Source organism: Saimiri boliviensis, chromosome 9, assembly GCF_048565385.1.
Source record: "Saimiri boliviensis isolate mSaiBol1 chromosome 9, mSaiBol1.pri, whole genome shotgun sequence".
NCBI classification, from domain to species: domain Eukaryota; kingdom Metazoa; phylum Chordata; class Mammalia; order Primates; family Cebidae; genus Saimiri; species Saimiri boliviensis.
Window position 1 is genome coordinate 108,097,819 of NC_133457.1, and position 23,038 is coordinate 108,120,856.

The 23,038-nt window shown below is 49.2% G+C and overlaps 1 protein-coding gene across 1 annotated transcript in view; it reads left to right on the forward strand.

Annotated features, from left to right (window-relative positions):
• The first annotated feature begins 12,619 nt into the window (after positions 1 to 12,619).
• Positions 12,620 to 23,038, forward strand: part of GDAP1L1 (ganglioside induced differentiation associated protein 1 like 1) — a 30,658-nt gene continuing 20,239 nt past the window's right edge. Inside the window, exons 1-2 of the mRNA XM_003936399.4 lie at positions 12,620 to 12,930; positions 22,004 to 22,196. Coding sequence (XP_003936448.1) covers positions 12,751 to 12,930; positions 22,004 to 22,196 — 373 coding nt within the window. The 5' untranslated portion in view covers positions 12,620 to 12,750. The remainder of the gene's footprint in view (positions 12,931 to 22,003; positions 22,197 to 23,038) is intronic.

The window sequence follows — 23,038 nt, forward strand, 5'->3', positions numbered from 1 at the left end:
TGCAGTGAGCTGAGATGATGCCATTGTACTCCAGCCTAGGCAACAAGAATGAAACAACATGTCAAAAAAAGAAAAACACCCAAGATGCCAGGCAGTGGCTCATGCCTGTAATCCCAGCACTTTAGGAGGGTGAGACAGGCAGATAGCTTGAGGTCAGGAGTTTGAGACCAGCCTGGCCAACATGGTGAAACCCCATTACTACTAAAAATACAATAATTAGCTGGGTGTGGTGGCATGCACCTGTAATCCCAGCTACTTGGGAGGCTGAGGCGGGAGAATCGCTTGAACCTGGGAGGCAGAGTTTGCAGTGAACTGAGATCGAGCCACTGCACTCCAACCTGGGCAACAGAGTGAGACTCGGTTTCAAAAAAAAAAAAAAAGAAAGAAGAAAGAGAGAAAGAGAAAAAGAGAGAGAGAGAAAGCAAGCTAGCCAGGGACTAATATTTTCAACTAATTATATTTAAGTCAACAAATATTTATTGGGCAGATGCTATGAATATTATCAGCCAGACCCTCTGCCAGGTGTGCAGACTCAGCAGGTAGCTGTCACTGACCTTACTGAGCGTACAAACTAGCAGAGACCAACATGGAAGTTATTTCACACTCAGTGTTTAACCAAACTGCCTCCGTGTCCATGACCTCTGCCACAGCCCTTTCATTATGGAAACTGTCGGGCATAGGCGTGTTTTGATGAATCAACGTTGGCAGGGAAGGACACAGAGGAACTCTGATCATCTTGCTCCTGATGCTCTTGTCCCGCTGTGACCCGCCTCCCTGCCTTTAAGGAGGCCACACGTTCCAGCCCTGAGTGGATGCCCCCTTCAAGCTCACAACCAATCCACAGGTTCTCCCTAAAAGAAGGTCATTCAATCCCTGCGTGTTCTTTTCAGAAACAGAACTGCCGTCTGTCTCAGCCCCTTCCTGCTTGTTTGAAACTTTTCCTTATATTGAAGTGCAACAGCCCTCCCTCTAACTTCCTGTGATGGGTCCCAGAACCTCATAGAGCAAGTTTGTCATTCTCTCCAACCTGCAGATGTAAAGGCCTTTAGATCTTTGGGTGAAGCATGCAATCCCATGGTCTGCTCCCTGAGTGGATGCCCAGCGTCTGTGATGCTCTTTCCCGGTAGGAAGGGCCTGTGAACCCCTGCTGATTCATCAGACTGCACATGCCCAGACCTTCCGACAGAGTATCCATGAACAGATGGCCACAGCATGGGGCAGCAAGGGCCAGATATTTGGGGACCAGCTATGCTGATGACACTGAAAAAACTTTTGCAGCTTCAAGAGCTGGGTGGGGAAGGAAGAGAAGATGGGCCAGCCCTGATTGGTGGATCTAATCTACTGTCCTTCCAAAAGGAGCCTGTGTACCTTACAGCAGAGCTTCTCACAGGTAAAGTGCTTGTCCATCTCCTGGGAGTCTGCTAAATTGTGGGCTTAGGGCAGGGCCTGAGACTCTGCATTTCTTACAAGCTCCCAATGATGTGTGCTGATGCTTCATACCATGCTTCAAGTAGCAAGAACCTGGGGCAGAGGGGAGAATCACAGTCCTCTGGGAGAGCTTTAAAAATAGGGAAAGTAGCCAGGTGCGGTGGCTCAAGCCTGTAATCTCAGCACTTTGGGAGGCCGAGGCGGGTGGATCACAAGGTCAAGAGATTGAGACCATCCTGGTCAACATGGTGAAACCCCGTCTCTACTAAAAATACAAAAAATTAGCTGGGCATGGTGGCACGTGCCCGTAATCCCAGCTACTCAGGAGGCTGAGGCAGGAGAATTGCCTGAACCCAGGAGGCGGAGGTTGTGGTGAGCCGAGATCGCGCCATTGCACTCCAGCCTGGGTAACAAGAGCGAAACTCTGTCTCAAAAAAAAAAAAAAAAAAAAATAGGGAAAGTAGCTGGGCACGGTGGCTCATGCCTGTAATCCCAGCACTTTGGGAGGCCGAGGTAGATGAATCAGGAGCTCGAGACGAGCCTGCCCAACATGGAGAAACCCTGTCTCTACTAAAAATACAAAATTAGCTGGGCATGGAGGTGCATGCCTGTAATCCCCGCTACTCGGGAGGCTGAGGCAGGAGAATTGCTTGAACGCAGGAAGCAGTTGTTGCAGGCAGCCAAGATCACACCACTGCACTCCAGCCTGGGCGACACAGTGAGACTCAGTCTCAAAAATAAATAGATAGGCCAGGCGCAGTGGCTCATGCCTGTAATCTCAGCCCTTTGGGAGGCCAAGGCAGGCAGATCACTTGAGATCAGGAGTTTAAGACCAGCCTGTCCAACATGGTGAAACCCCGTCTCTACTAAAAATACCAAAATTATAGCTTGTCGTTGTGGCAGGCATCTGTAATCCCAGCTACTCAGGGAGGCTGAGGCAGCAAAATCACTTAAACCCAAGAGGCAAAGATTGCAGTGAGCTGAGACCACACCACCGTACTCCAGCCTGGGCAACAGAGTGAGACTCCGTCTTAAAAATAAATAATAAAAAAAATAAATAAATGCAAATTTTCAGGCTGTACCATAAACCAATTAAATCAGAATCTCTAGGGCTGGGTTCCTGGCATAGCTACTTTATAAAAGGCTTTAGTTAGTTGTAATGTGCACACAGGGTAAAACATCACTGACACTGTGTGGGCTTGAACCCACCCTGCAGATATGCTCTGTTATGCCTGCCCCAGTGTTCTTTTTCATATAAGTTTATCAATATTTTTTTTAATTAATATATTTTAGATGGTGTCTTGCAGTGGTGCTATCTCAGCTCACTGCAACTTTCACCTCCCGGGTTCAAACAATTCTCCTGTTTCAGCCTCCCTAGTAGCTGGGATTACAGCCATACAGCACCATGCCTGGCTAATTTTTGTATTTTTAGTAGAGATGGGGTTTCACCATATTGGCCGGGCTGGTCTCAAACTCCTGACCTCAGGTAATCCACCCGCCTTGGTCTCCCAAAGTGCTGTGATTACAAGCGTGAGCCACTGCGCCCAGCCGAATTTATCAATAAATTTTTAAATGAGCAAATTCACACAAACATCCGGATTTCCAGATTCGTGAAAACTCGGAATCGGTGGCACCTGGGTTTGTATTCCGGTGGCTGGAGCGGGAGCGGCTGTCCTATTAAGCGGAACTTGTGCTCCGCAGCTTGCCACAGTCTCCACCATACACCGTTGCTTTATGCCTGGTTTGCCTCACAATTATGGCGCTTCTCCCACGGCTGCAGCTTCTCGAGTCAGGGAACCCCGATGCAATAGATGTGGAAGTTCCGCGTTAGCTGTTAAGATTTTTCACAGCGAAATTCAAGTGACTTCTTACTCTCAGGAAAGTCATTCTTGTCCAGAATTTGGAAGCAAAATCTCCTGGGTACTCTTTACAGGCTGAAGGATGTTCCCCATCTCTACCCTACCCATATCTGTGGCCATTTCAGCATCTACTATGTGGAGGCAGGGGTGTGAGATGGGGCGAGCTCAGCTGGATTTGGGGATCAGATAGACCTGGGTCCCAATGCCAGCTATGATTGCTTCCTAGCTGGGGAGTTGGGGTCAGGCATTTCTTGTTTTCTTTCTTTTCTTTTTCTTTTCTTTATTTATTTAGAGACGGAGTTTTGCTCTTGTTGCCCAGGCTGGAGTGCAATGGCGTGATCTTGGCTCACTGCAACCTCTGCCTCCCAGGTTTAAGCGATGCTCCTGCCTCAGCCTCTGAGTAGCTGGGATTATAGGCACTCACAACCATGCCCAGTTAAATTTATATTTTTATATAATTTATATTTTTACTAGAGATCAGGTTTCATCATGTTGGTCAGGCTGGTCTTGAACTCGTGACCTCTGGTGATTCGCCTGCCTTGGCCTCCAAAAGTGCTGGGATTATAGACGTGAGCCACCACCCCTGGCTAGTATTTATTGTTCTCTGAGTCGCTGTTTCCATCTGTCAAATGTGGACATTAAGGCTCTTTCCATGAGATTTCAGTAACAAGTCTAGCTCAGAAGGACACCCAGGCGGTGTGAATTTCCTTCCCTTTTGCTGCAGTGTGAAGACCAGGACTGGCTGCCTTGAGTGGTCACAGGGAAATTAAGCAGTATCTTTTTTTTTTTCTAAACAAGTTTGATTTAAAATTTTTTTTTTAAAGAGGCAAAAAGGCACGTCTACTATAGGTATATTAGTCAGCTTGGGCTACCATAACAAAATATCACATACCAGGTGGTTTACTAAATGAACGAAGTAGACCAAAAAAAAAAAAAAAATCAGAAACCCATTTTCTCACAGTTATGGAAGCTGCAAGTCCAAGATCAAGGTGCCAGCAGGGTTGGTTTCTGTTGAGGCCTCCCTTGCCGACTTGCAGATGGCAACCTTCTCACTGTGTCCTCACAGGGCCTTTCTTGTGTGAGCACTCCTGTGTCTCTTCCTCTTAGAAGAACAAGAGTCCTGTTGAATTACAGCTTCACCCTTATGACCTAATCTAACCTTTATTATGTCCTCAAAGGCCCTATCTTCATATATAACCACATTAGGGATTACTTCAACATATCAATTGTGGGAAGCACAATTATGTCCATAACAGAAGGAAAACCAGAAACTCCAAATTAAGAAAAATAAACAACAGGCCAGGCTCAGTGGCTCATGCCTATAATCTCAACACTTTGGGAGGCCAAGGAGGGTGGATCATATGAGGTCAGGAGTTCGAGACCAGTCTGGCCAACATGGTGAAACCCCGTCTCTACTTAAAATACAAAAATTAGCCAGGCGTGGTGACACATGCTTGTAATCCCAGCTACTTGGGAAGCTGAGGCAGGAGAACTCCTTGAACCCCGGAGGTAGAGGTTGCAGTGAGCAGAGATTGTGCCACTGTACTCCAGACTGGGTGACAGAGTGAGACTCCATCTCAAAAAATAAACAACAAAAACCCCACACATGATCTCTTCTAACTCTTGTCTCCACATAGCTCAATATAACCATGTGACTCCTATTAAACTTTTAATAACTGTCCTTCTACAATTTATGTCTTAAAAATTTGAATTGTATATATTTTTTGTAACCTGCTTTTTCTCCTCTTTACATTTTGAAGATTGTAATAACCTAACTAAACAGAATTTTAAAAGCACCTTATATAATCAATACCTGTTCTTAAAATTTAAACGTATCATTAAATCCTTCCTCATATTTAGTGGATATAAATTATTCCATGGCCAAGCATGATGGCTCACACCTGTAGTCCCAACAATTTGGGAGGCCTAGATGGGCAGATCACTTGAGCTCAGTAGTTCAAGACCAGCCTTGGCAACATGGTGAAGCCCCATCTCTACGAAAAGTACAAAAATTAGCTGGGCATGGTGACACATGTCTGTTGTCCCAACTACTCAGGAGGCTGAAGTGGGAGGATCACCTGAGCTCATGGATGTTGAGGCTGCAGTAAGCTGTGATTGTGTCATTACACTCCAGCCTGGGCAACACAGAGAGACCCTGTCTCAATCAATCAATCCATCCATCCAATCATGTTAGAGATACACTCTAATTTTTAAGTCAAATCCCCTATCATCTGGACACTTCAAAGTTCATTTTCTATGGACTTAGTGTTCATTGGCTCTTGACTTTGGGCTACTAACACTCATATCCAGATGAGCGTCAGTTTCCTGATGCATATTATCAGGATAATAACAATATCTGTCTCAATTAAGATAATGTCTGTAAAGTGCTTGGTGCACTGTCTGGCACATGGAAAACCCTCAAAGCTGTTATTATGATTATTATAAATTTGTACAACCTTGTATACCTAACCAATGGTTTCTATAGGACAAATTCCTAAAAGTTAAGCACATATGATGTATTTCTATTAAATTTCACCAAATTTTCTTCCTGAAAGGCTAGGCAAATCCACAATCTCTTATTAGAAATGAATTTTTGAATTTGGCTTTTGTGGGATTTTAGAAAGGTAATGTAGTGCTATACTATATATCATGTGAAATTTCCAGTGGGGGCTGAGGCAGCACCTCATAATCAAATACATTAATGTTTTTTCAGAGAGAGAGAAATGAAGATCATACTTTCATATCAGTTCAGTGCAGATGTTGCCACTAAATGAGTTTGTCTTAAACGTGTAACTTGCAGTAAGGATACAGAGAGAAAACTTGTGATTTTATAACTTTGGACTTTAAAATTGCAGTTAGGGAATTATTGGCTTTCATAACTGGCAAATTTAGTGGGCCAGAGCTGTAGGGTTGCTTAAGGTCACAACTCAGTTATTTCATCCAGAGGCCATTTGCTTCCACCTCAGTACCCTGTCACTTGGTGTCAGTTTCATTCAAGTCTGGCTCCCCTCAAGGATGGCTGCCAGGAGCAGTGGAGATTACAAGCTTCCTGGCCAATGTCTAACAAAAGAGCAGCAACATCCCATGGCCTGGCATGGTGGCTCATGCCTGTAATCCCAGCACTTTGGGAGGCTGAGGTTGGCAGATCACCTGAGGTCAGGAGTTTGAAACCAGCCTGGCCAACATAGTGTAATCTGATCTCTACTAAAAATACAAAAGTTAGCCAGTGGTGGTGCGTGCCTGTAATCCCAGATACTCGAAGGCTGAGGCAGGAGAAACACTTGAACCCGGGAGGTAGAGGTTGCAGTGAGCCAGGATCACACCACTGCATCCAGCCTGGGCAACAGAGTGAGACTTTGTCTGAGAAAAAAAAAAAAAAAAAAAAAAAAAAAGGCATACACATCCCACAAGCACTGCACAAAAACCTGAGCATTGGTCAAACAGGACCACACCTGGACCACCAGCGAAATGCTCTGGGCTGACTGGCTCAGGTATTAAAACAATCACTGGAACAAGGGAGGATGGGATTAATCTGATTGGCTTTGACCACGGGGGCAGGAGTCAAAGTAAGCCCTACCCCACTCCCTTGGCTGCAACATGAAGAGGTGGGGATCAGAGACCAGCTGCAACAGATGAGTGTAGAATAGGTGATGAACAAATAACCAGAATGTCCACTGCAGATATTAGTATGAATTGCTTGTTTCTAATTTTAACGACTACTTACTGATTCGTAGGACCTCTTTAAATATGATGAATATTATGTCTTGATATGGTTTGGCTGTGTCCCCGCCAAACTCTTACCTTAAATTATAGCTCTCATAATCCCCACATGTCCTGGGAGGAACTTGGTGGGAGGTAATTGAATCATGGGGGTGGGTTTTCACCTGCTGTTCTCACGACAGTAAGTCTCATGGGATCCGATGGTTTTATAAAGGGCAGTTCCCTTGCACTCACTCTCTTGCCTGCTGCCAAGAGAGTACATGGAAGTCATGTCCTTGCTTCTCCTTCACCTTCCACCATGATTGCGAGGCCTCCTCAGCCATGAAACCTCCTTTTCTTTATAAATTACCCAGTCTCAGGTATTTCTTCACAGCAGTATGAAAATGGACTAATATATGTTTTTATGTAAATTGCTAATATTTCTCCCAGTCTATTGTTTATTTTTAACTTGATTTTGTAATTTTTGTGGTACAAAATTTTTTAAGCTTTGTGTGTCATATCTGTCAGCCCTTCCCCTACTCTTTTAGTCCAAGCAGGATTTGAAGTGTTTTGGGGGGGAAGGGAAAATGGTGGGGAGCAGCGCTGCCCTTCAAAGACCTTGGAAATAATGTCACCCCCGGGAATTAAAACGACACCCAGGGAATGAGATTAGAGTTCTGGAAAAGAGAATTGAGAGACTGTGTAAAAGTGTGGCACAGAGACTTGAGGGTCACGACAAACTTCTATCAGGCTGACCAGAGGCCACCACTGGGAGCAGGCCAGGGGTCATTCATTGATTGACTTATTTGTTTAATATTGGGCACCTATTCTGTGTCAGGCTCTGGGCCAGAAGCTGAAGGCGGAGGTGATCATTACCAAGTCCTTACCCTATGAAGATTATATCTCTATTGGGGAAATAAATAATAACTATATGGCAGGCCAGGTGCGGTGGCTCATGCCTGTAATCTCAGCACTTTGGGAGGCCGAGGCGGGCAGATCACTTGAGGTCAGGAATTCGAGACCAGCCTGACCAACATGAAGGAACCCCGTCTCCAATAAAAAAACAAAATTAGCTGGGTGAGGTGGCGCACGCCTGTAATCCCAGCTATTTGGGAGGCTGAAGCAGGAGAATCATTTGAACCCGGGAGGCAAAGGTTGTGTTGAGCCGAGATCAAGCCATCACTCCAGCCTGGGTGACAAGAGCGAAACTCCATCTCAAAACAAAACAAACAAACAAAAAACCGCATGGCAGACTCCTGCTGGTAAGTGCTACAGAGAAAAATAGTCACAGAAAGGAGTGCTGGGTCAGAGTACCTACCTCTTTTACGTGGGCAGTCAGGAAATGTTCAGCTCATTCTAAGGTGGCATTTACATGAGCAGAGATATGAAGGTGGTGAGGGAGAGAGCTTGCGGGAAAAAAAAAAAAAAAAAAAAAAAAAAACAAAAAAAAAACAGAAAAAGAGTGTGGCAGACAGTGGGAACAGCAAGTGAAGAGACCCTCAGCAAGGCTGAGGGGGGCACCCGCTGCCTCTAGGGAAGAGTCAGGAGGCTGATGGGCTGAGGCAGCGGACGAGGGAGGGCGGAAGGAGATGGGGAGGTGTGATAGGGGCCAGACCGGTAGCACATTTAAGTCTTTAGGACTTTGGTTTTCCTCTGCGTGAGATGAGACATCACTGAAGGACTGGCTGTGAGTCACTAAACATCCCTGAGATCTTTGTACTAAACCCTGCCTGGAGAAAGACAGGAGACAGACAGAGTCAGTGAAAAACTTGCAAAGGCAGCCCCAGAGAGCCCAAAGTCAGCCGTGTGTCCTAGCCACGTGCATGGAGGAGAGACACTGGCTGGGGAATCCCAGAGTGGGCCGCCTGAGCCATCCATCCCCGCATCAAGGTGATCGCAGTATCCACCTCAATGAGATAATGACAGTGTGGTGCTTAGCAGGGTATTGGGCACATGGAACATGGTCCTGGCTGTTATTATGTCATGATAACATAGGATCATATGTGCTATCAGACTTTTTAAATACACGGTCTGCACGTATAGGTCCAGGTGAGATGTTTGCCAGGGCACCCCATCTCATTGTGCCCTGGGTTCACATTCAACAACAACCTCTTGGTGGCTGAGTCAATTTCTAGGCATCATGGAAGAAGGGGAGAAATAGTCCACCCTGTGAGGAATACGGACTTCAGGCCTTTTTGGATTTCTGACATCCAAACTGGACAATTATTTCCCTGCTTAAAACTCTCTAGGGGGCCAGGTATGGTGGCTCACACCTGTAATCCCAGCACTTTGGGAGGCTGAGACAGGCGGATCACCTGAGGTCAGGAGTTCAAGACCAACATCGTGAAACCCTGTCTCTACTAAAATTACAATACTAAATACTAAAAATACAAAATAAGCCAGGCATGGTGGGATGCACCTGTAATACCAACTATTTGGGAGGTTGAGGCAGGAGAATCGTTTGAACCTAGGAGGTGGAGGTTGCAGTGAACCAAGATGGTACCATTGCCTGGGCAACAGAGTGAGACTCCATCTCAAAAAACAAACAAAAAACAAAAAACCGCTCTTCAGGGACTTCCTAGTGCCCTTGGCACAGGGTGATGACTCCTGCAGGTGTTCTAAGTGGCCTGACAGGACCACCCAGCCTCACATCTCCACTCTGCCTCCAGCAGATAGGTGGCCATCAGTCCGTCAAGCACCTCTGGGCCTGTGTCTCTGCCTGGAGTGTGCATCCTTTTGACCTCCTCCCCAGCTGGCTATGTCCCCCTCAACCCACAAGCCTCTGCTTCAAGTCTCTGAGCAGTGGACCCCCTAGTTGGCAGCACCCATGTTTATTGCCTGAGGGCTTTCTGTGGCCACTGGGACCCACTCTGCCAACTGCAGGGCAGGCCTGAAGTGCCAGGAAATTAAGACTTCTCTCAAAAAGCAGCCCTCAAACAATGACTGACAGGGCTTGGTGTATAAATACCCCAACTGTCTCCCTCCGTGGGCAGCATAATGCTGAGGGCCTTCATGAGACTCTAGAAATTTGCCTGTGGGATTAAGCCCTGGTCACCCACAGTGGTAACTTGCTTGGCAGTACACCTTCTTTGGCTGTCTTTCCTGTCTTCTTGGGAGACAACTTGCCTCCCAAGATGTCCTTTTTCTCCAAAGTTAACTATGTGCCCTTGAATACAAATACTTGTCTCGGGGTCTGCTTGGGAGGAACCCATACTGAGAACCATTGCCCTGAATAGCCTTCCCTGGCATGACCAGTGCCTAGACAGGGGATCTAGATGTCCCCTTCTGGCTGTACCACACCCCTTTCCCATCCCAGTCACAGCATGTATCACACAGTGCTGTCATTGTCCAGGTCCCCAAGGAAACACAGACGATTCACTAGGAAAGCAGTTTAGTTGGCTTTTATTTGTTTGTTTGTTTCGAGATGCGTGTCACTCTAGCTGCCCAAGCTGGAGTGCAGTGGCACAATCTTATCTCACTGCAATCTTCCCATCTCACCCTCCCCAGTAGCTGGGACTACAGTTGCATGACACAACCTCTGGCTAATTTTTTGTATTTTTAGTAGAGACAGGGTTTTGGCATGTTTCCCAGGCTGGTCTCGAACTCTTGATCCCAAACAATCCACCCACCTCAGCCTCTTGAAGTGCTGGGATAACAGGTGTGAGCCATCACACCCAGCCTAGTTTTTAAACAGTTGAAGGAATGGTGAACTTCACTCATATTTAATGACATTCACATAAAGAATGCTAGCTGACAAATGCCAACAAAAGGACAAAATTAGAAAATCACCATTTCCTAATGGTAGTAACTGCTTCCTTGACCATCAGTGAATGAGGAACTGGACAGTCACGAGGTGCTGGTCAGAAGAGGAGAAATGAACATTTACCTAGAGAGGTGTGGTCACCGCCTGAACCCCAGGATCGAGCTTGGCATTATTAGTAGTTAGACATGATGTGAGGGGAAATGGAGCACATAGCACCACTCATGAAATATAATTACTTTCTCACCCCCAAAATGTTCCACCTAAATCTAATCCATCCATTGGATCTAAATACTAGTTTTTAGGAAACACAGGCGAGAGTACAGGAAGTTCAAGGACACCACAATGAAGCAATGTGACAGATCCCAGAGAGGAACATTGTCCAAGACAATTGGCCCAGTCTCTTCATGAATCAATGTCATGGCGGGGGCGAGGGGGGTGTCAAAAAAAAAGAGTGAGGACCATATTAGATTAAAATAGACTTAAAAATGCAGGAACAAAATCCATTATGTGGTCCTTGATTGGATCCTGGTTAAAACCATCTGTAAAGACATTCCTGGCAAAACTGGAGAAATTTGAATATTTTACGAATCACACTGTTAATTTCCTTTTTTTTTTTTTTTTTTTTTTTTTTTTTTTTTTTTTTGAGACAGGGTCTCTCTCTGTTGCCCAGGCTGCAGTGCAGTGGCATGCCATCTCTGCCTCTCAGGCTCAAGCAATCCTCCTGCCTCAACCTTCTGAGTGGCCAGGACTACAGACACATGTCACCACACCCCATGGGCCATAGAGCATTTGTTACCTGGTAGAAGGAGGAATACCGGTTCCTTCTGATCCAGGCTTACAGCCTGGACGATGATATACCCAGGGGTCCTTAGTAGCATGATGGATGGGGGTGGGTGGTGGGTGGTGAGAGGGAGGACTGAGGTTATCTTCCTAGTACATCTATTTGCATCTGTTGTCTGCTTCTGTATTTCCTCAATGGTAAATGAATTAAAACACCGTATTTATAGTAATAGAAGCATAGGCGTGTTAAGGAACTTTCCTGAAGTTTCCATGAATGTTTAGGACAGACTTTGTGACAGCAAAGGCTTTCTTTGGGCTCATCTGGTTGTGCCTTGGTAGAAGATGTGACCTTGAACCAATGACTTGACATTTCTGAGCCTCGCTTTCCTCAGCTGTGAAAAATGATTATTGTGCAGATGAAATGGGATGATGCATGTGAGGGGCCCGGTTGATAAATGGTTGCTGCGCTGTTTTTCATGTTGTCATATTATCATGACCTTACGGCTAAGAGCACAGACTCCGGAGCCAGACTGCCTGTGTTCACATCGGCACCACCACCTAGGAGCTCGATGACCTTGGGCAAGGTCACTTAGCCTCTCTGCGCCTCAGTTTCCTTCTCTGTAAAATGAAGCTAATAGGACTATTGTGAGAGCTAAACGAGCTGATAGTTGCAAAGCCCTTAAAACAGTGGCTGGGCAGAGTAAGTGCTATGGAAGTGTCTGTTAAATAAATCATAGTCTGTTACCTCTGCCCTTCCGGCCCTTCAAGGGAAAAGTTAGAAGATAACAGTTTCAAAGCGGGACAAGCAATTTCCAGACACTAATTTCTAAATGAATAGATCTCTAGAATCCCAGTTAAGAGGTATTTGCTGCTTAGTGGACTGAGGCAGAAAAGCGTTGATGATGGTGGAATCTTTGGCAGATGCCTGGACGATGTGCTGAGCTGCTTGGGGGACACGGCCCACTCCCTCGGGCTCCTTCCACTCTTGCAGGGAGCCTGACACTGAGGGCTGGCGGCTTTTCTGGCGGGCCAGGGGGAGGAGGAGGAAGGAGCTCCCGGGATCCCCTCGCCCCCTCCCCCACCTGCCCGGTGAGTAATGACATTCACGGAGCGGGGAGGGAGGGAGGAGAGGGGCAGGCTCGGCGAGGCCATGTGATGCTGGGCGAGAGAGAGCCGCCGCGCCGGAGCCTCCTTCTTTCCTGCCTCTGATTCCGGGCTGTCATGGCGACCCCCAACAACCTGACCCCCACCAACTGCAGCTGGTGGCCCATCTCCGCGCTGGAGAGCGATGCGGCCAAGCCGGCCGAGGCCCCCGACGCGCCCGAGGCGGCCAGCCCCGCCCATTGGCCCAGGGAGAGCCTGGTTCTGTACCACTGGACCCAGTCCTTCAGCTCGCAGAAGGTAGAGCCTGGCCGGGAGCCGCCTGCGCCGGTGGCGGGGAGGCTTGGGGAGGGGAGCACCAGGGCTTGAGGGGTCTGAGCGCGGCGAGAGACTGGAGTGGGGAGCCTGGGGTTTGGGGGTCCCGGAGGTCGGGGGACCAGGGTTCGTTCCAGGGCTGCTCACCTGGAAGGCGACCAGCCCTGTCTGGGCCCCAGGATCACAGTTCTCAATTTAGGAGCATCCTTTCTGCCTCTTTCCCTCCCAGAAATAGCCGGTCTGTTGGGGTGCGGGGTGAGGGGAGCTGAGAAAAGAGACAAAGGCAAGGGGAAGAGAATGGGCACTGCTGGGAAGGCGGCCTGGTGGGGTGAGAGTGCTGCTGCTGCGGGAGGGAGAAGACGCGCTTCCTGAGGTCCAGCCCCGGCAGCCCCCCTCAGTCCCTCCCGGCACGCTGCTTGCCATCCCGGATACTGCAGCTCCCCCCCACCCTCAACACACACACAGGTCACAGCTCCTCTGCCCCTCTGTCCCGGCTACGGGCCTTCCTCTGGCTGGGGCTTGGAAGGTCTGTCCCCAGTCGTCGCCCGCCCCTAATTCCGTGCCTTGAGCTGAGAAGGAAGGAGTTAAACCATGCCCTCACTCACACCAGCTCGGCTCAGCCCCTGAGCCATTTTAGGGGCTGGGGCCACTCTGTGCCTTTAAGAGCAAAACAGATCTGTTTTGCTCTTAAAGGCACAGAGTAGCCCCTAAAATGCTTCTAGAACTAGAGGAGCTGAGGGGTCGTTGGAAATCCAGCCTTATGCTGGAGTCTCAGGGTTCCCGCTTCCTGGGGGTGAGGCTGTGAACTGCACCCCTCAAACAGGGGCGCCTCTAGGGGCGCAATCTCCCACCCAGGGCGGCTGGCCAGTGTCTGGGACATGGATTCAGCACCATGGCCAGGGCCCAGAGGCGGGTCCTACTGGGGCCTAAGCGGTACCACTGCCCGACCCTCTGACTCCTCTTCTTCCTGGAAGATCCTTTTGTTCCATTCGTTCATTTTCCAGATGGAAAAACAAATTCCATGAAGAGAAAGGGCCTTGGAACCCAAAGACTTGGGTTTGAGTCTTGGTCTAGGCTCATTTCATTATCTGGAAAGCGGGATAATGATAATAACAACAGTTACTTTCAATCCCAACCCCTTCTCAGGGTTGCTGATAGGGTTGTTGAAGAAGGGGTATAACTTAGGAACTCAGTGTTACAGACTGGCACTACTCAAACTTGAGCGTGCATTAGAATCCCTGGATGATGCTGGTTAAAATCCAGGCTGCTGGATTCTACCCCAAGGGTTCTGATCCAGTGGGTCTGGAATGGGGTCCAAGATGCTGCTTTTCCAACAAGCGACCAGGTGATGCTTTTGAAGCTGGCCCACCAATCAAATTGCCCACTGACTCACTGTGGAGCTGTGGATAGGTTACTTTACCTCTCCAAAGCCTCAGCTTTATAATCTGTAAGATAGGGTGCATGCAGTAACTTCCTTGGAGGGCTATTGTGAGAGTGAAACGTGATATGATGCACAAAAAGTACTGACGGCAGTGCCTGGTGAGGGGTCAAGGCTCTGTTCATAATGCGTGTTATGATTTTTTTTTTTTTGAGACAGAATCTTGCTCTGTTGCCCAGGCTGTAGTACAGTGGCACAATCCTGGCTCACTGCAACCTCTGCCTCCTGGGTTCAACCAGTTCTCCTGCCTCAGCCTCTCAAGTAGCTGGGACTACAGGCGCACGCCACTGCACTGGCTATTTTTTAAATACTTTTAGTAGAGACAGGGTTTCTCTATGTTGGCCAGGCTGGTCTCAAACTCCTGATCTCAAGTGATCCACCCACCTCAGCCTCCCAAAGTGCTGGGATTACAGGCGTGAGCCACTACCCACGGCTGTTATGATGGTATTAAAGCACTAGGGAAAGGAGGGGCCAGAGTTAATCCAGGTCATACTGGAATCATCCACAAATTCTGCACATGCTTACAGAATACCTACTGCATCCCAGGCCTCATGCAAGAAGCCTGGGGATGGGGGCTTTGGAGATGAAGCAGACTGCCCTTCAGATTCTAGAACCTCCTCCCACCTAGAACCTCAGGAAGCAGGCTCCAGTGGCTGGACCAGACAGGGGGCAGGGAGATGGCACCTCCCATAACCATATCATGAGGGACCCTCCTGTTCTTTATGACATGAAATATTTCCTATGTGGCCTGAGCTCAGGGCTGAGGTGGCTTCATTGTCAGAGATGAAACTATCTGCTGCAGCCCCACTTTTGACCAAGTGTCTGCCCAAGGTAACCTGGGCATCCTTCTGTCTCCCATGCCAGGGCCTTTCCCCTACCCAGGGGCCCCTGGTGGATTCTAGAAACAGTGTAGCTTGGCAGAAAGGGCATGGGCTCTGCAGTCATATAGTCCTGGGTTCAATTCTCATCTTGGCTACTTACTGGCTGAGTGACCTTGGACAAGTCACTTTACCTCTCTGTGCCTCAATGTCCTCATCTGGAAATGGGGATTTTACATTCCTACCCTGCAGAATTCCTGGACTCTTTAGAAGACATAGGCATATGTTAACTGCCTGGCATGTAGTGAGAGCTTAGCAGGTGAGTTTCCTTCCCTCTTGCCAATTCTGAAGGGCCTTAATTGTATAGAGGGCAGTCCTCATTGTCAAGCCTCTAAATAGCCTGGGCCTTTAATGGCATGTGAACTATTAATGAAGAAAAATAGCCCACCTCTAGGAGTGATGGTGGTTTCATTGGGCATCTGGAGATCATTCCAGACCCAGAGGGCGGCAGGACAGTGTGTGAGCCCAGGGCCCAGGCTCTATGGCCAGACTTCCCAGGCTTCCATCTCAGCTCTACCACTGGCCAGCTGGGTAATCCCGAGCAAGCTGCTTAACCTCTCATGCCTCAGTTATCCACACCTGTAAATTGAGAACATTGGTGTCTCCCCAACAGGGTCATTGTAAGGATTCAGCAAATGTGTCCATGTCAATCACCTAGAATAGCACCTCGCACATAGAAAGTGCTCTGTTAAGTGCTGTGTTCTGTTATAAAGGGATGGATTTTGGAATCAACCAGACATGCGATCAAACCCCAACTTTGCCATTCCCAGCTATGTGGCTTTGTGCAAGTGTCTTCTTTACCTCTCTAAGGCAACTTTCTCATATATTTGGGGGAGAGGGCTGGGAAGATTGAGTGATATCATGCATGTTCCCATACTTAGCACAACACCTTAAATGATTGCCTGCTAATAGTGAGCTTTCAAGCACTATATAGGTCATGGTTTGGGGCCACAGGGTTTGGAGGAGGGTATAAATGCATAGAGTTAATTGTAGGATGCTTCTGAGGCATCCTACAGATGCCTCCTTCTTCTTTGTGGGGAGGAGTGAGGCCAGGAGGGACAAAAATGCAGGGACTCAGGAGACCAAGGTCCTAGTGCTGGCAGTCCCACTAACTGGCTGTGTGACCTGACCCTCACTGGTCCTCAGTTTTCCCAACAGGGAAATGAACTAGATGTTTGATACAACCTGCCTCCCTCCTCCTTCCCCAGGCAGGAAGAACTGCCTTGCCCCTCAGTGCCTCCTGCCTCTGGGGAATCCATCTGTCCTCCACTCGCCACTTTTCAGAAACCAAGATTGCTACTTCCTAGCTGTGTGACTGGGCAAGTTACTTACAATCTCTGTGCCTGATTTCTTTTCTTAAAAGTGAGGGTACTAGGACCTATCTCATTGGAATTCATAGGGATTAAGATCTAATGCATGTAAAGCTCTACAAGAGTGCCTGGCACAGAGGTGATGCTAATAATTGGCTGCTGTTACTGCTGTTATTTCCACCAGAGTGAGTCTCTGAGGGTCATCCCCGGCTCCTTGTAGCAAGCCTGGTTCATGGTTCCCTTACTGCCTCCTGTCAGGGTCTTCCCTGTCTTAGATGTAACTCTGGAGGGCCCCCGGCCCAGCCTTCAGTTCCCAGGGACAAGAGACCCAAGTCTGGGGCCTCCCAGAGGCCAGTTCTGACACCCAGGCATGGCAGGAGACATGCGAGGGGTGAAGGATGAGCTCTCTCCCACCCTGCCCTTGCCTTTCAAACTCTTAGGCCTGGCCCCTCAACTTGTCCATGCTGCACTTGACCGTGTACTGCCTCCCCCCACCTAAGAGGAGACCCACAAATGAGAGCTGATGGGGGCAGTAACAAGATACATCTCCCTGCTTCTCTGCTCAGAAGCCTGCAGTGGCTCCTAGGTCCCTCCAGGAAAACGCCAGACTCCTCACAATGGCCTCAGGCCATTGCATCTCTCCTGCTATGCCTGGGTGTCAGAACTGGCCTCTGGCAGGCCACAGACTTGGGTCTTGACTCAAGCAAGGTTAGGTTAGCAGGGTCCTAACCTTGCTTAAGTCAAGACCCGAGTTTCGGGAGAGCGGAATGGCCCTTCTCGGAATAATGTTTTTAATTGAATAAAATAAAATAATAGGATTTTTGGGTTAGAATGAAAACCAATCATGCCGGGCGCGGTGGCTCAAGCCTGTAATCCCAGCACTTTGGGAGGCCCAGGCAGGTGGATCACAAGGTCAAGAGATTGAGACCATCCTGGTCAACATGGTGAAACCCCGTCTCTACTAAAAATACAAAAAATTAGCTGGGCATGGTGGCACGTGCCTGTAATCCCAGCTACTCAGGAGGCTGAGGCAGGAGAATTGCCTGAACCCAGGAGGCGGAGGTTGCAGTGAGCCGAGATCGCGCCATTGCACTCCAGCCTGGGTAACAAGAGCGAAACTCCATCTCAAAAAAAAAAAAATCATATTGAAGTAGAGCATTATATAATATTTATGTTTCTGTATTAACCCCTTATATAACACGGCCTGGTGGCTGGTCCCATAACAACTGTCATGTTGGAATCATGATGAGTGTGCATGATATTTTGAGGCAACTGTAACAACTGTGAAGTGATGAAAATATCTGATTCCTAGTGGTGACAATATTGCAGGCACTGCTAAACGCTACCCTACTTTATCGCCTACATTCATAATTGAAGAAAATGCTAACTGTCAATTTGAGATTACTGAAAATAAACATGTAATTTTCCCATCCTAGTTCAAGGAGTCCTTGAATTAATTCACGGACCCCTTGGCCTGGGAGTGTGGATTAAAAGATCCTGTGGAGAAGCTGGCCAGGCGTGGTGGCTCGCATCCGTAATCCCAGCACTTTGGGAGGCCAAGGTGGGTGGATTACCTGAAGTCAGGAGTTCACCTGGCCAACAGGTGAAACCCCATCTCTATTAAAAATACAGGCCAGGCATGGTGGTTCATGCCTGTAATCCCAGCACTTTGGGAGGCTGAGGCGGGCGGATCACCTGAGGTCTGGAGTTCAAGACTAGCCTGACCAACATGGTGAAACCCCATCTTTACTAAAAATACAAAAATTAGTTGGGCGTGATGGCGTGCACCTGTACTCCCAGCTACTTAGGAGGCTGAGGCAAGAGAATCGCTTGAACCTGGGAGGTGGAGGTTGCAGTGAGCCGAGATTATGCCACTGCACTCCAGCCTGGGCAACAAGAGCAAAACTCCAGCTCAAAAAAACCCAAAAACTAAAAACGAAAAGCAAAAACTAACCAGACATGGTGGTGCATGCCTGTAGTCCCAGCTACTTGGCAAGCTAAGGTAGGAAAATCACTTGAACCTGGGAGGTGGAGGTTGCATCGAGCCAAGATTGCACCACTGAACTCCAGCCTGGGCAACAGAGCAAGACCCTGTCTCAAAAAAAAAAAAAAAAAAAAAACCACTGTGCACAACCCTTTCTGCTCCTACCCTCCTTGTCTACTCCTGACCGCCCTGCTCCAGACACACTGGCTTCCTTGCTATCTTTTGAGTATATCCAACATGCTTAGCGCCTTAGCACTGGCTGTTCCCTCTGCCCGAAGCTCTCTTCTCCAGGTTCCTGTGTGAACCACTCCTTCACTTCTTTCAAGCCCTTGCTCAAATGCCACCTTCTCGAGAGGCCTGTTCTAATAGTGCACCTTATTTAAAATTGCCACCTGTCTCCCTGACACCCTGGTGCCCCGATTCCCCGTCCCTGCTCTATTTTCTCTTTTTGGGGGAGCATCCACCATCTTTTGACAAACCAAATTGCTTATCATCTGCCTGCCCCCACTAACATGTCAGTTCCCTGAGGTCAGGGATCTTTGTTTTGTTCACTGCTGAGTTTCTAACAAGACCTGGTACATAGTAGGCACTCAGTAAAAAGTGGTGAAAAGTGATGGATTTGCAAGCTGTGAGGTGTTACGATCAAAAGTCATTTGACTCTGTAAACCTAAAGCTGCTCTAAAAATAAAGCCTATTAATTAAAAAATAATCATAATGTGAAATAAACTGAGCTCAGAGATGCTGAGTGTCTTTTACAAAGTCACACCACAACTAAATAACTAATCCGAGGCACCAACCCAGGCTGTCACATAAACAAGGGCCTGGGTGAGGAGAGGCAGTGCCTGACCCACGACAGTGAGGCACCAGTGGGCGGTGTTCAGGCACCCGCAGGGAAGCTCGTTCACCCAGAGATGGTTGATGTCTGATCACACTAAGTGGTGACCACACAGGTCTGGCCCAGCCTCCAGGGGGCACAGATGGCTGACGGCCTTGGTAGCTGCATGCCCTTCCCTTAGGTTTGGCTTCCTCTCTGGGTCCCCCTCCCCCACAGGGTGACACACTGCTCTGGCCTGTAGCTCAGCTAAAGGTGAAAGTCTCCTTGGCCGCCTGCCAGGGTGACCCCAAAGCAGCTCCAAGCAGGATTATCATGCCTCTAAAGATAGTCCCCTCCCCAAATAGCAGCTCTATCTGACACCTTTACAGGAGCAGGGCACAGGAGCGGCTCCTGCAGGCAGGTGCCCTGTCAAGATGGAAAGCCAACTGTCTGGCCCTACCAAGGGCAAAGGCCTGGTTGGGGCTCTGTTTCCCCCGAGTCAGAGGTCCCAGCTTGGCCTGGAGGATGGAGGGCCAGGTACAGACAAGAGAAGGGGGCTGTCTGCTTCAGCCAAACTCCAGTCTCCACTACTCTGGGCTTCTCCAGGTCACAGGCCACCCATAAGCGCAAGTATACACATGCATACATGCTCCCACTCACGCACACTCACACTGACACATGCACACACACAGGGCACACACTCACATGTGCACACATGCACGGTCTCACATCCACACTCACAGGCCTTAAATACTCACACTTACTCATACATTCATCCATGCACACCCACACTCACGCACACACACACGTACACATATTTGCTCACTCATACACACGCACTCACACACTCAGACCCAAACAGATGCCGCCCCTGGGCTGCTCACTCTCTGTGACAGTCTTTCCCCCTCTCTCAGACATAACCAGCAGCTCCCTCCCACTGCCAAGGAGGGCTGCAGAGCCAGCCCTGTCTCCTGCCTCCTGCATGGTTGTGAATGTACTAGTGTCACTTGCAGCAGGGCTGCAGGGCACTCCGTGAACACTGAATCCAGCCCCCTTGTTTTGCTGATGAGAAAAAGGAGGCTCAGAAAGGGGCAGCGGTAGCTCTAAGGTCACACAGCATTGCTATGGCAGATCCAAGATGAGAGCTTGAATCCCTGCGTCCTAGCCCAGGGCCTCTACCTGCACCATGCGCTCCAGCTAAATAAGTCTGTGAATGGATGTTGGATGTTTCAGGGTAAGCCACCTTTCCCTTCCCACGATCCACCAAACAGGAGGAGGTGTTGCCGTTCACTGTGAGGGTGGGGCATGAAGTACTCTAGGACACCCCAGAGTGTGTACGTGGTGTGTGTGTGTGTGTAATAAGTGATGTTAGAACTCATGTATTAACCGTCTATGCTGGGGCTCTCTCCACAACACCCCATTTCAACCTCATGCTTGCATTCCTCACTTCACAGAAGCTAGAAATCAAGAGAGCGCAAGTGACTTGTTCAAGGCCACACAGCAAATAAGCAGTAGAGCTAGGCTTCCAAATCAAGGTCTGTCTGCCTCCAAAACCTGCCCTCATACCAGCAGCTAAGACACGTTACCCCTACTGTGTTCCAGGCACCATTCCACAGGGACTAATGCACTTAATCCTCACAATGGGCCTCCGAGGCAATTGCTATAGGACTCCCATTGGACAGGAGGGGAAACTGAAGCACAAAGAAGTAAAGCTGGCCGGGCGTGGTGGCTCACACCTGCAACCCCATATTTTGGGAGGCCAAGGTGGGTGGATCACTTGAGATCAGGAGTTCAAGACCAGCCTGGCCAATATGATGAAACCCCATCTTTACTAAAAATACAAAAATTAGCTGGGTGTGGTAGCATGTGCCTGTAATTCCAGCTACTCGGGAGGCTGAGGCAGGAGAATCGCTTGAACCTGGGAGGTGGAGGTTGTGGTGAACCGAGATCACGCCATTGCACTCCAGCCTGGGCAACAAAATCAAAACTCTGTCTAAAAAAAAAAAAAAAAAAAAAAAAAATTAGCTGGGTGTGGTGGCAGGAGCCTGTAGTCCCAACTACTTGAGAGACTGAGCCAGGAGAATTGAGCCTAGGGGGCGGAGGTTGCAGCGAGCCGAGTTCGCCCCACTGCACTCCAGTCTGGTCAATAGAGCAAGACTCTGTCTCAAAAAAAAAAAAGTTTCTGTGAATTTCCTGGCCACAGCCACTCCTAGGGACCAGGCTGAGCATTCAACTGTGATAACGATGACCACAAAGTGAGTGCCAACTATTAGTCCCAGACACTGGGTTGGTACTGTTAATACTCCCATTTTTAAAATAAGGAAACAGAGGCTCAGAAAGTTTAAGGACTTTGTCCACACTCACACAGCCAGGAATCCTATTCCGGGTGTGACAGCTGTCAAATCCAGCCCCTCAGCCACTTGTCCCCTGAGCAGAACTGTGTTCCTCCCTCCACCAGGCACATGCCCCTGGGAGATATCCCCCTAAACCCAGGTGCCCAAGAATGGGCTGAAAGCAACTGTGTCCCCTCCTGTGTGTGACCTCTGACCTCCCTCCCCGCACACCCCCACCCCACCTGGGCAGAGTGTCCCCTGTGTCTGCCCGCCTTCCCCGCTCTGACCCTGGCGCCTGCAGGTGCGGCTGGTGATTGCCGAGAAGGGCCTGGTGTGTGAGGAGCGGGACGTGAGCCTGCCGCAGAGCGAGCACAAGGAGCCCTGGTTCATGCGGCTCAACCTGGGTGAGGAGGTGCCCGTCATCATCCACCGTGACAACATCATCAGCGACTATGACCAGATCATTGACTACGTGGAGCGCACCTTCACAGGAGGTACGGCTGCCTCCCCCTCTGGGACCCGCTCCACACCACAGATCCTCTGGGGCCCACACAGGCTGACAGGGTCCCAGAACTTTGGAAAGTCTGGGAAATTCACTGGGCCTGTGGGCAAGTCCCAGGCTCCCCAAAAAGGAGCCACAAAGCCACGGGCAGGGTTCAGATCCCCCCAAGACCCCCAGAGCCACAGCCCTGCTATTGATCCATAAGGACCCCAGAGACCTCCCCCTCCCCTGGTACTGTAAGGGCACAGCCCAAACAGCCCCCGAGGAACAGTGGGGCTACAGCCCCTTCTCCAAAGCTATGCAGTCACAGGCACGGCCCCTTCAGCATGAGTGGCCCCAGAATACCCTCTAGGTCCCCACAGACAGGGTCCAGATCCCCCAGGGGGATCCAGAGCAAGGGCAGGGCACAGCTCCCTGTGGAACGTAGATTCCCTAGGAACCTGGAGACATGGTCCCAGACACCCCAGAACTCTGAGACAGGGGAGGGTTCAGATATCCCAGGACCCCACAGACAGGGGAGGGCCCAGATACTGCAGCACCCCATGGATAGGGGAGGGCCCAGATACACCAGAACCCTGCAGACAGGGGAGGGCCCAGCACCCCAGAACCCCGCAGAGCCCTCCATCCCCTCCCCACTTAGGCCCTCTTCAGGCTCAGGAGCTCACTGCCCATCGCAGAGTCTCAGACAGCCATTGGGATGGCATCAGGGCCCAGGTGTGCACTGTTTTAAAAGAATGTGAATTGATTGCCAACGTTTAAAAGTCAAGGGGACCCAAGTGTTGCACACCTAGGTTGCAGCTTCTCTTGAATCACACAACACTGGGCCTAGACCCC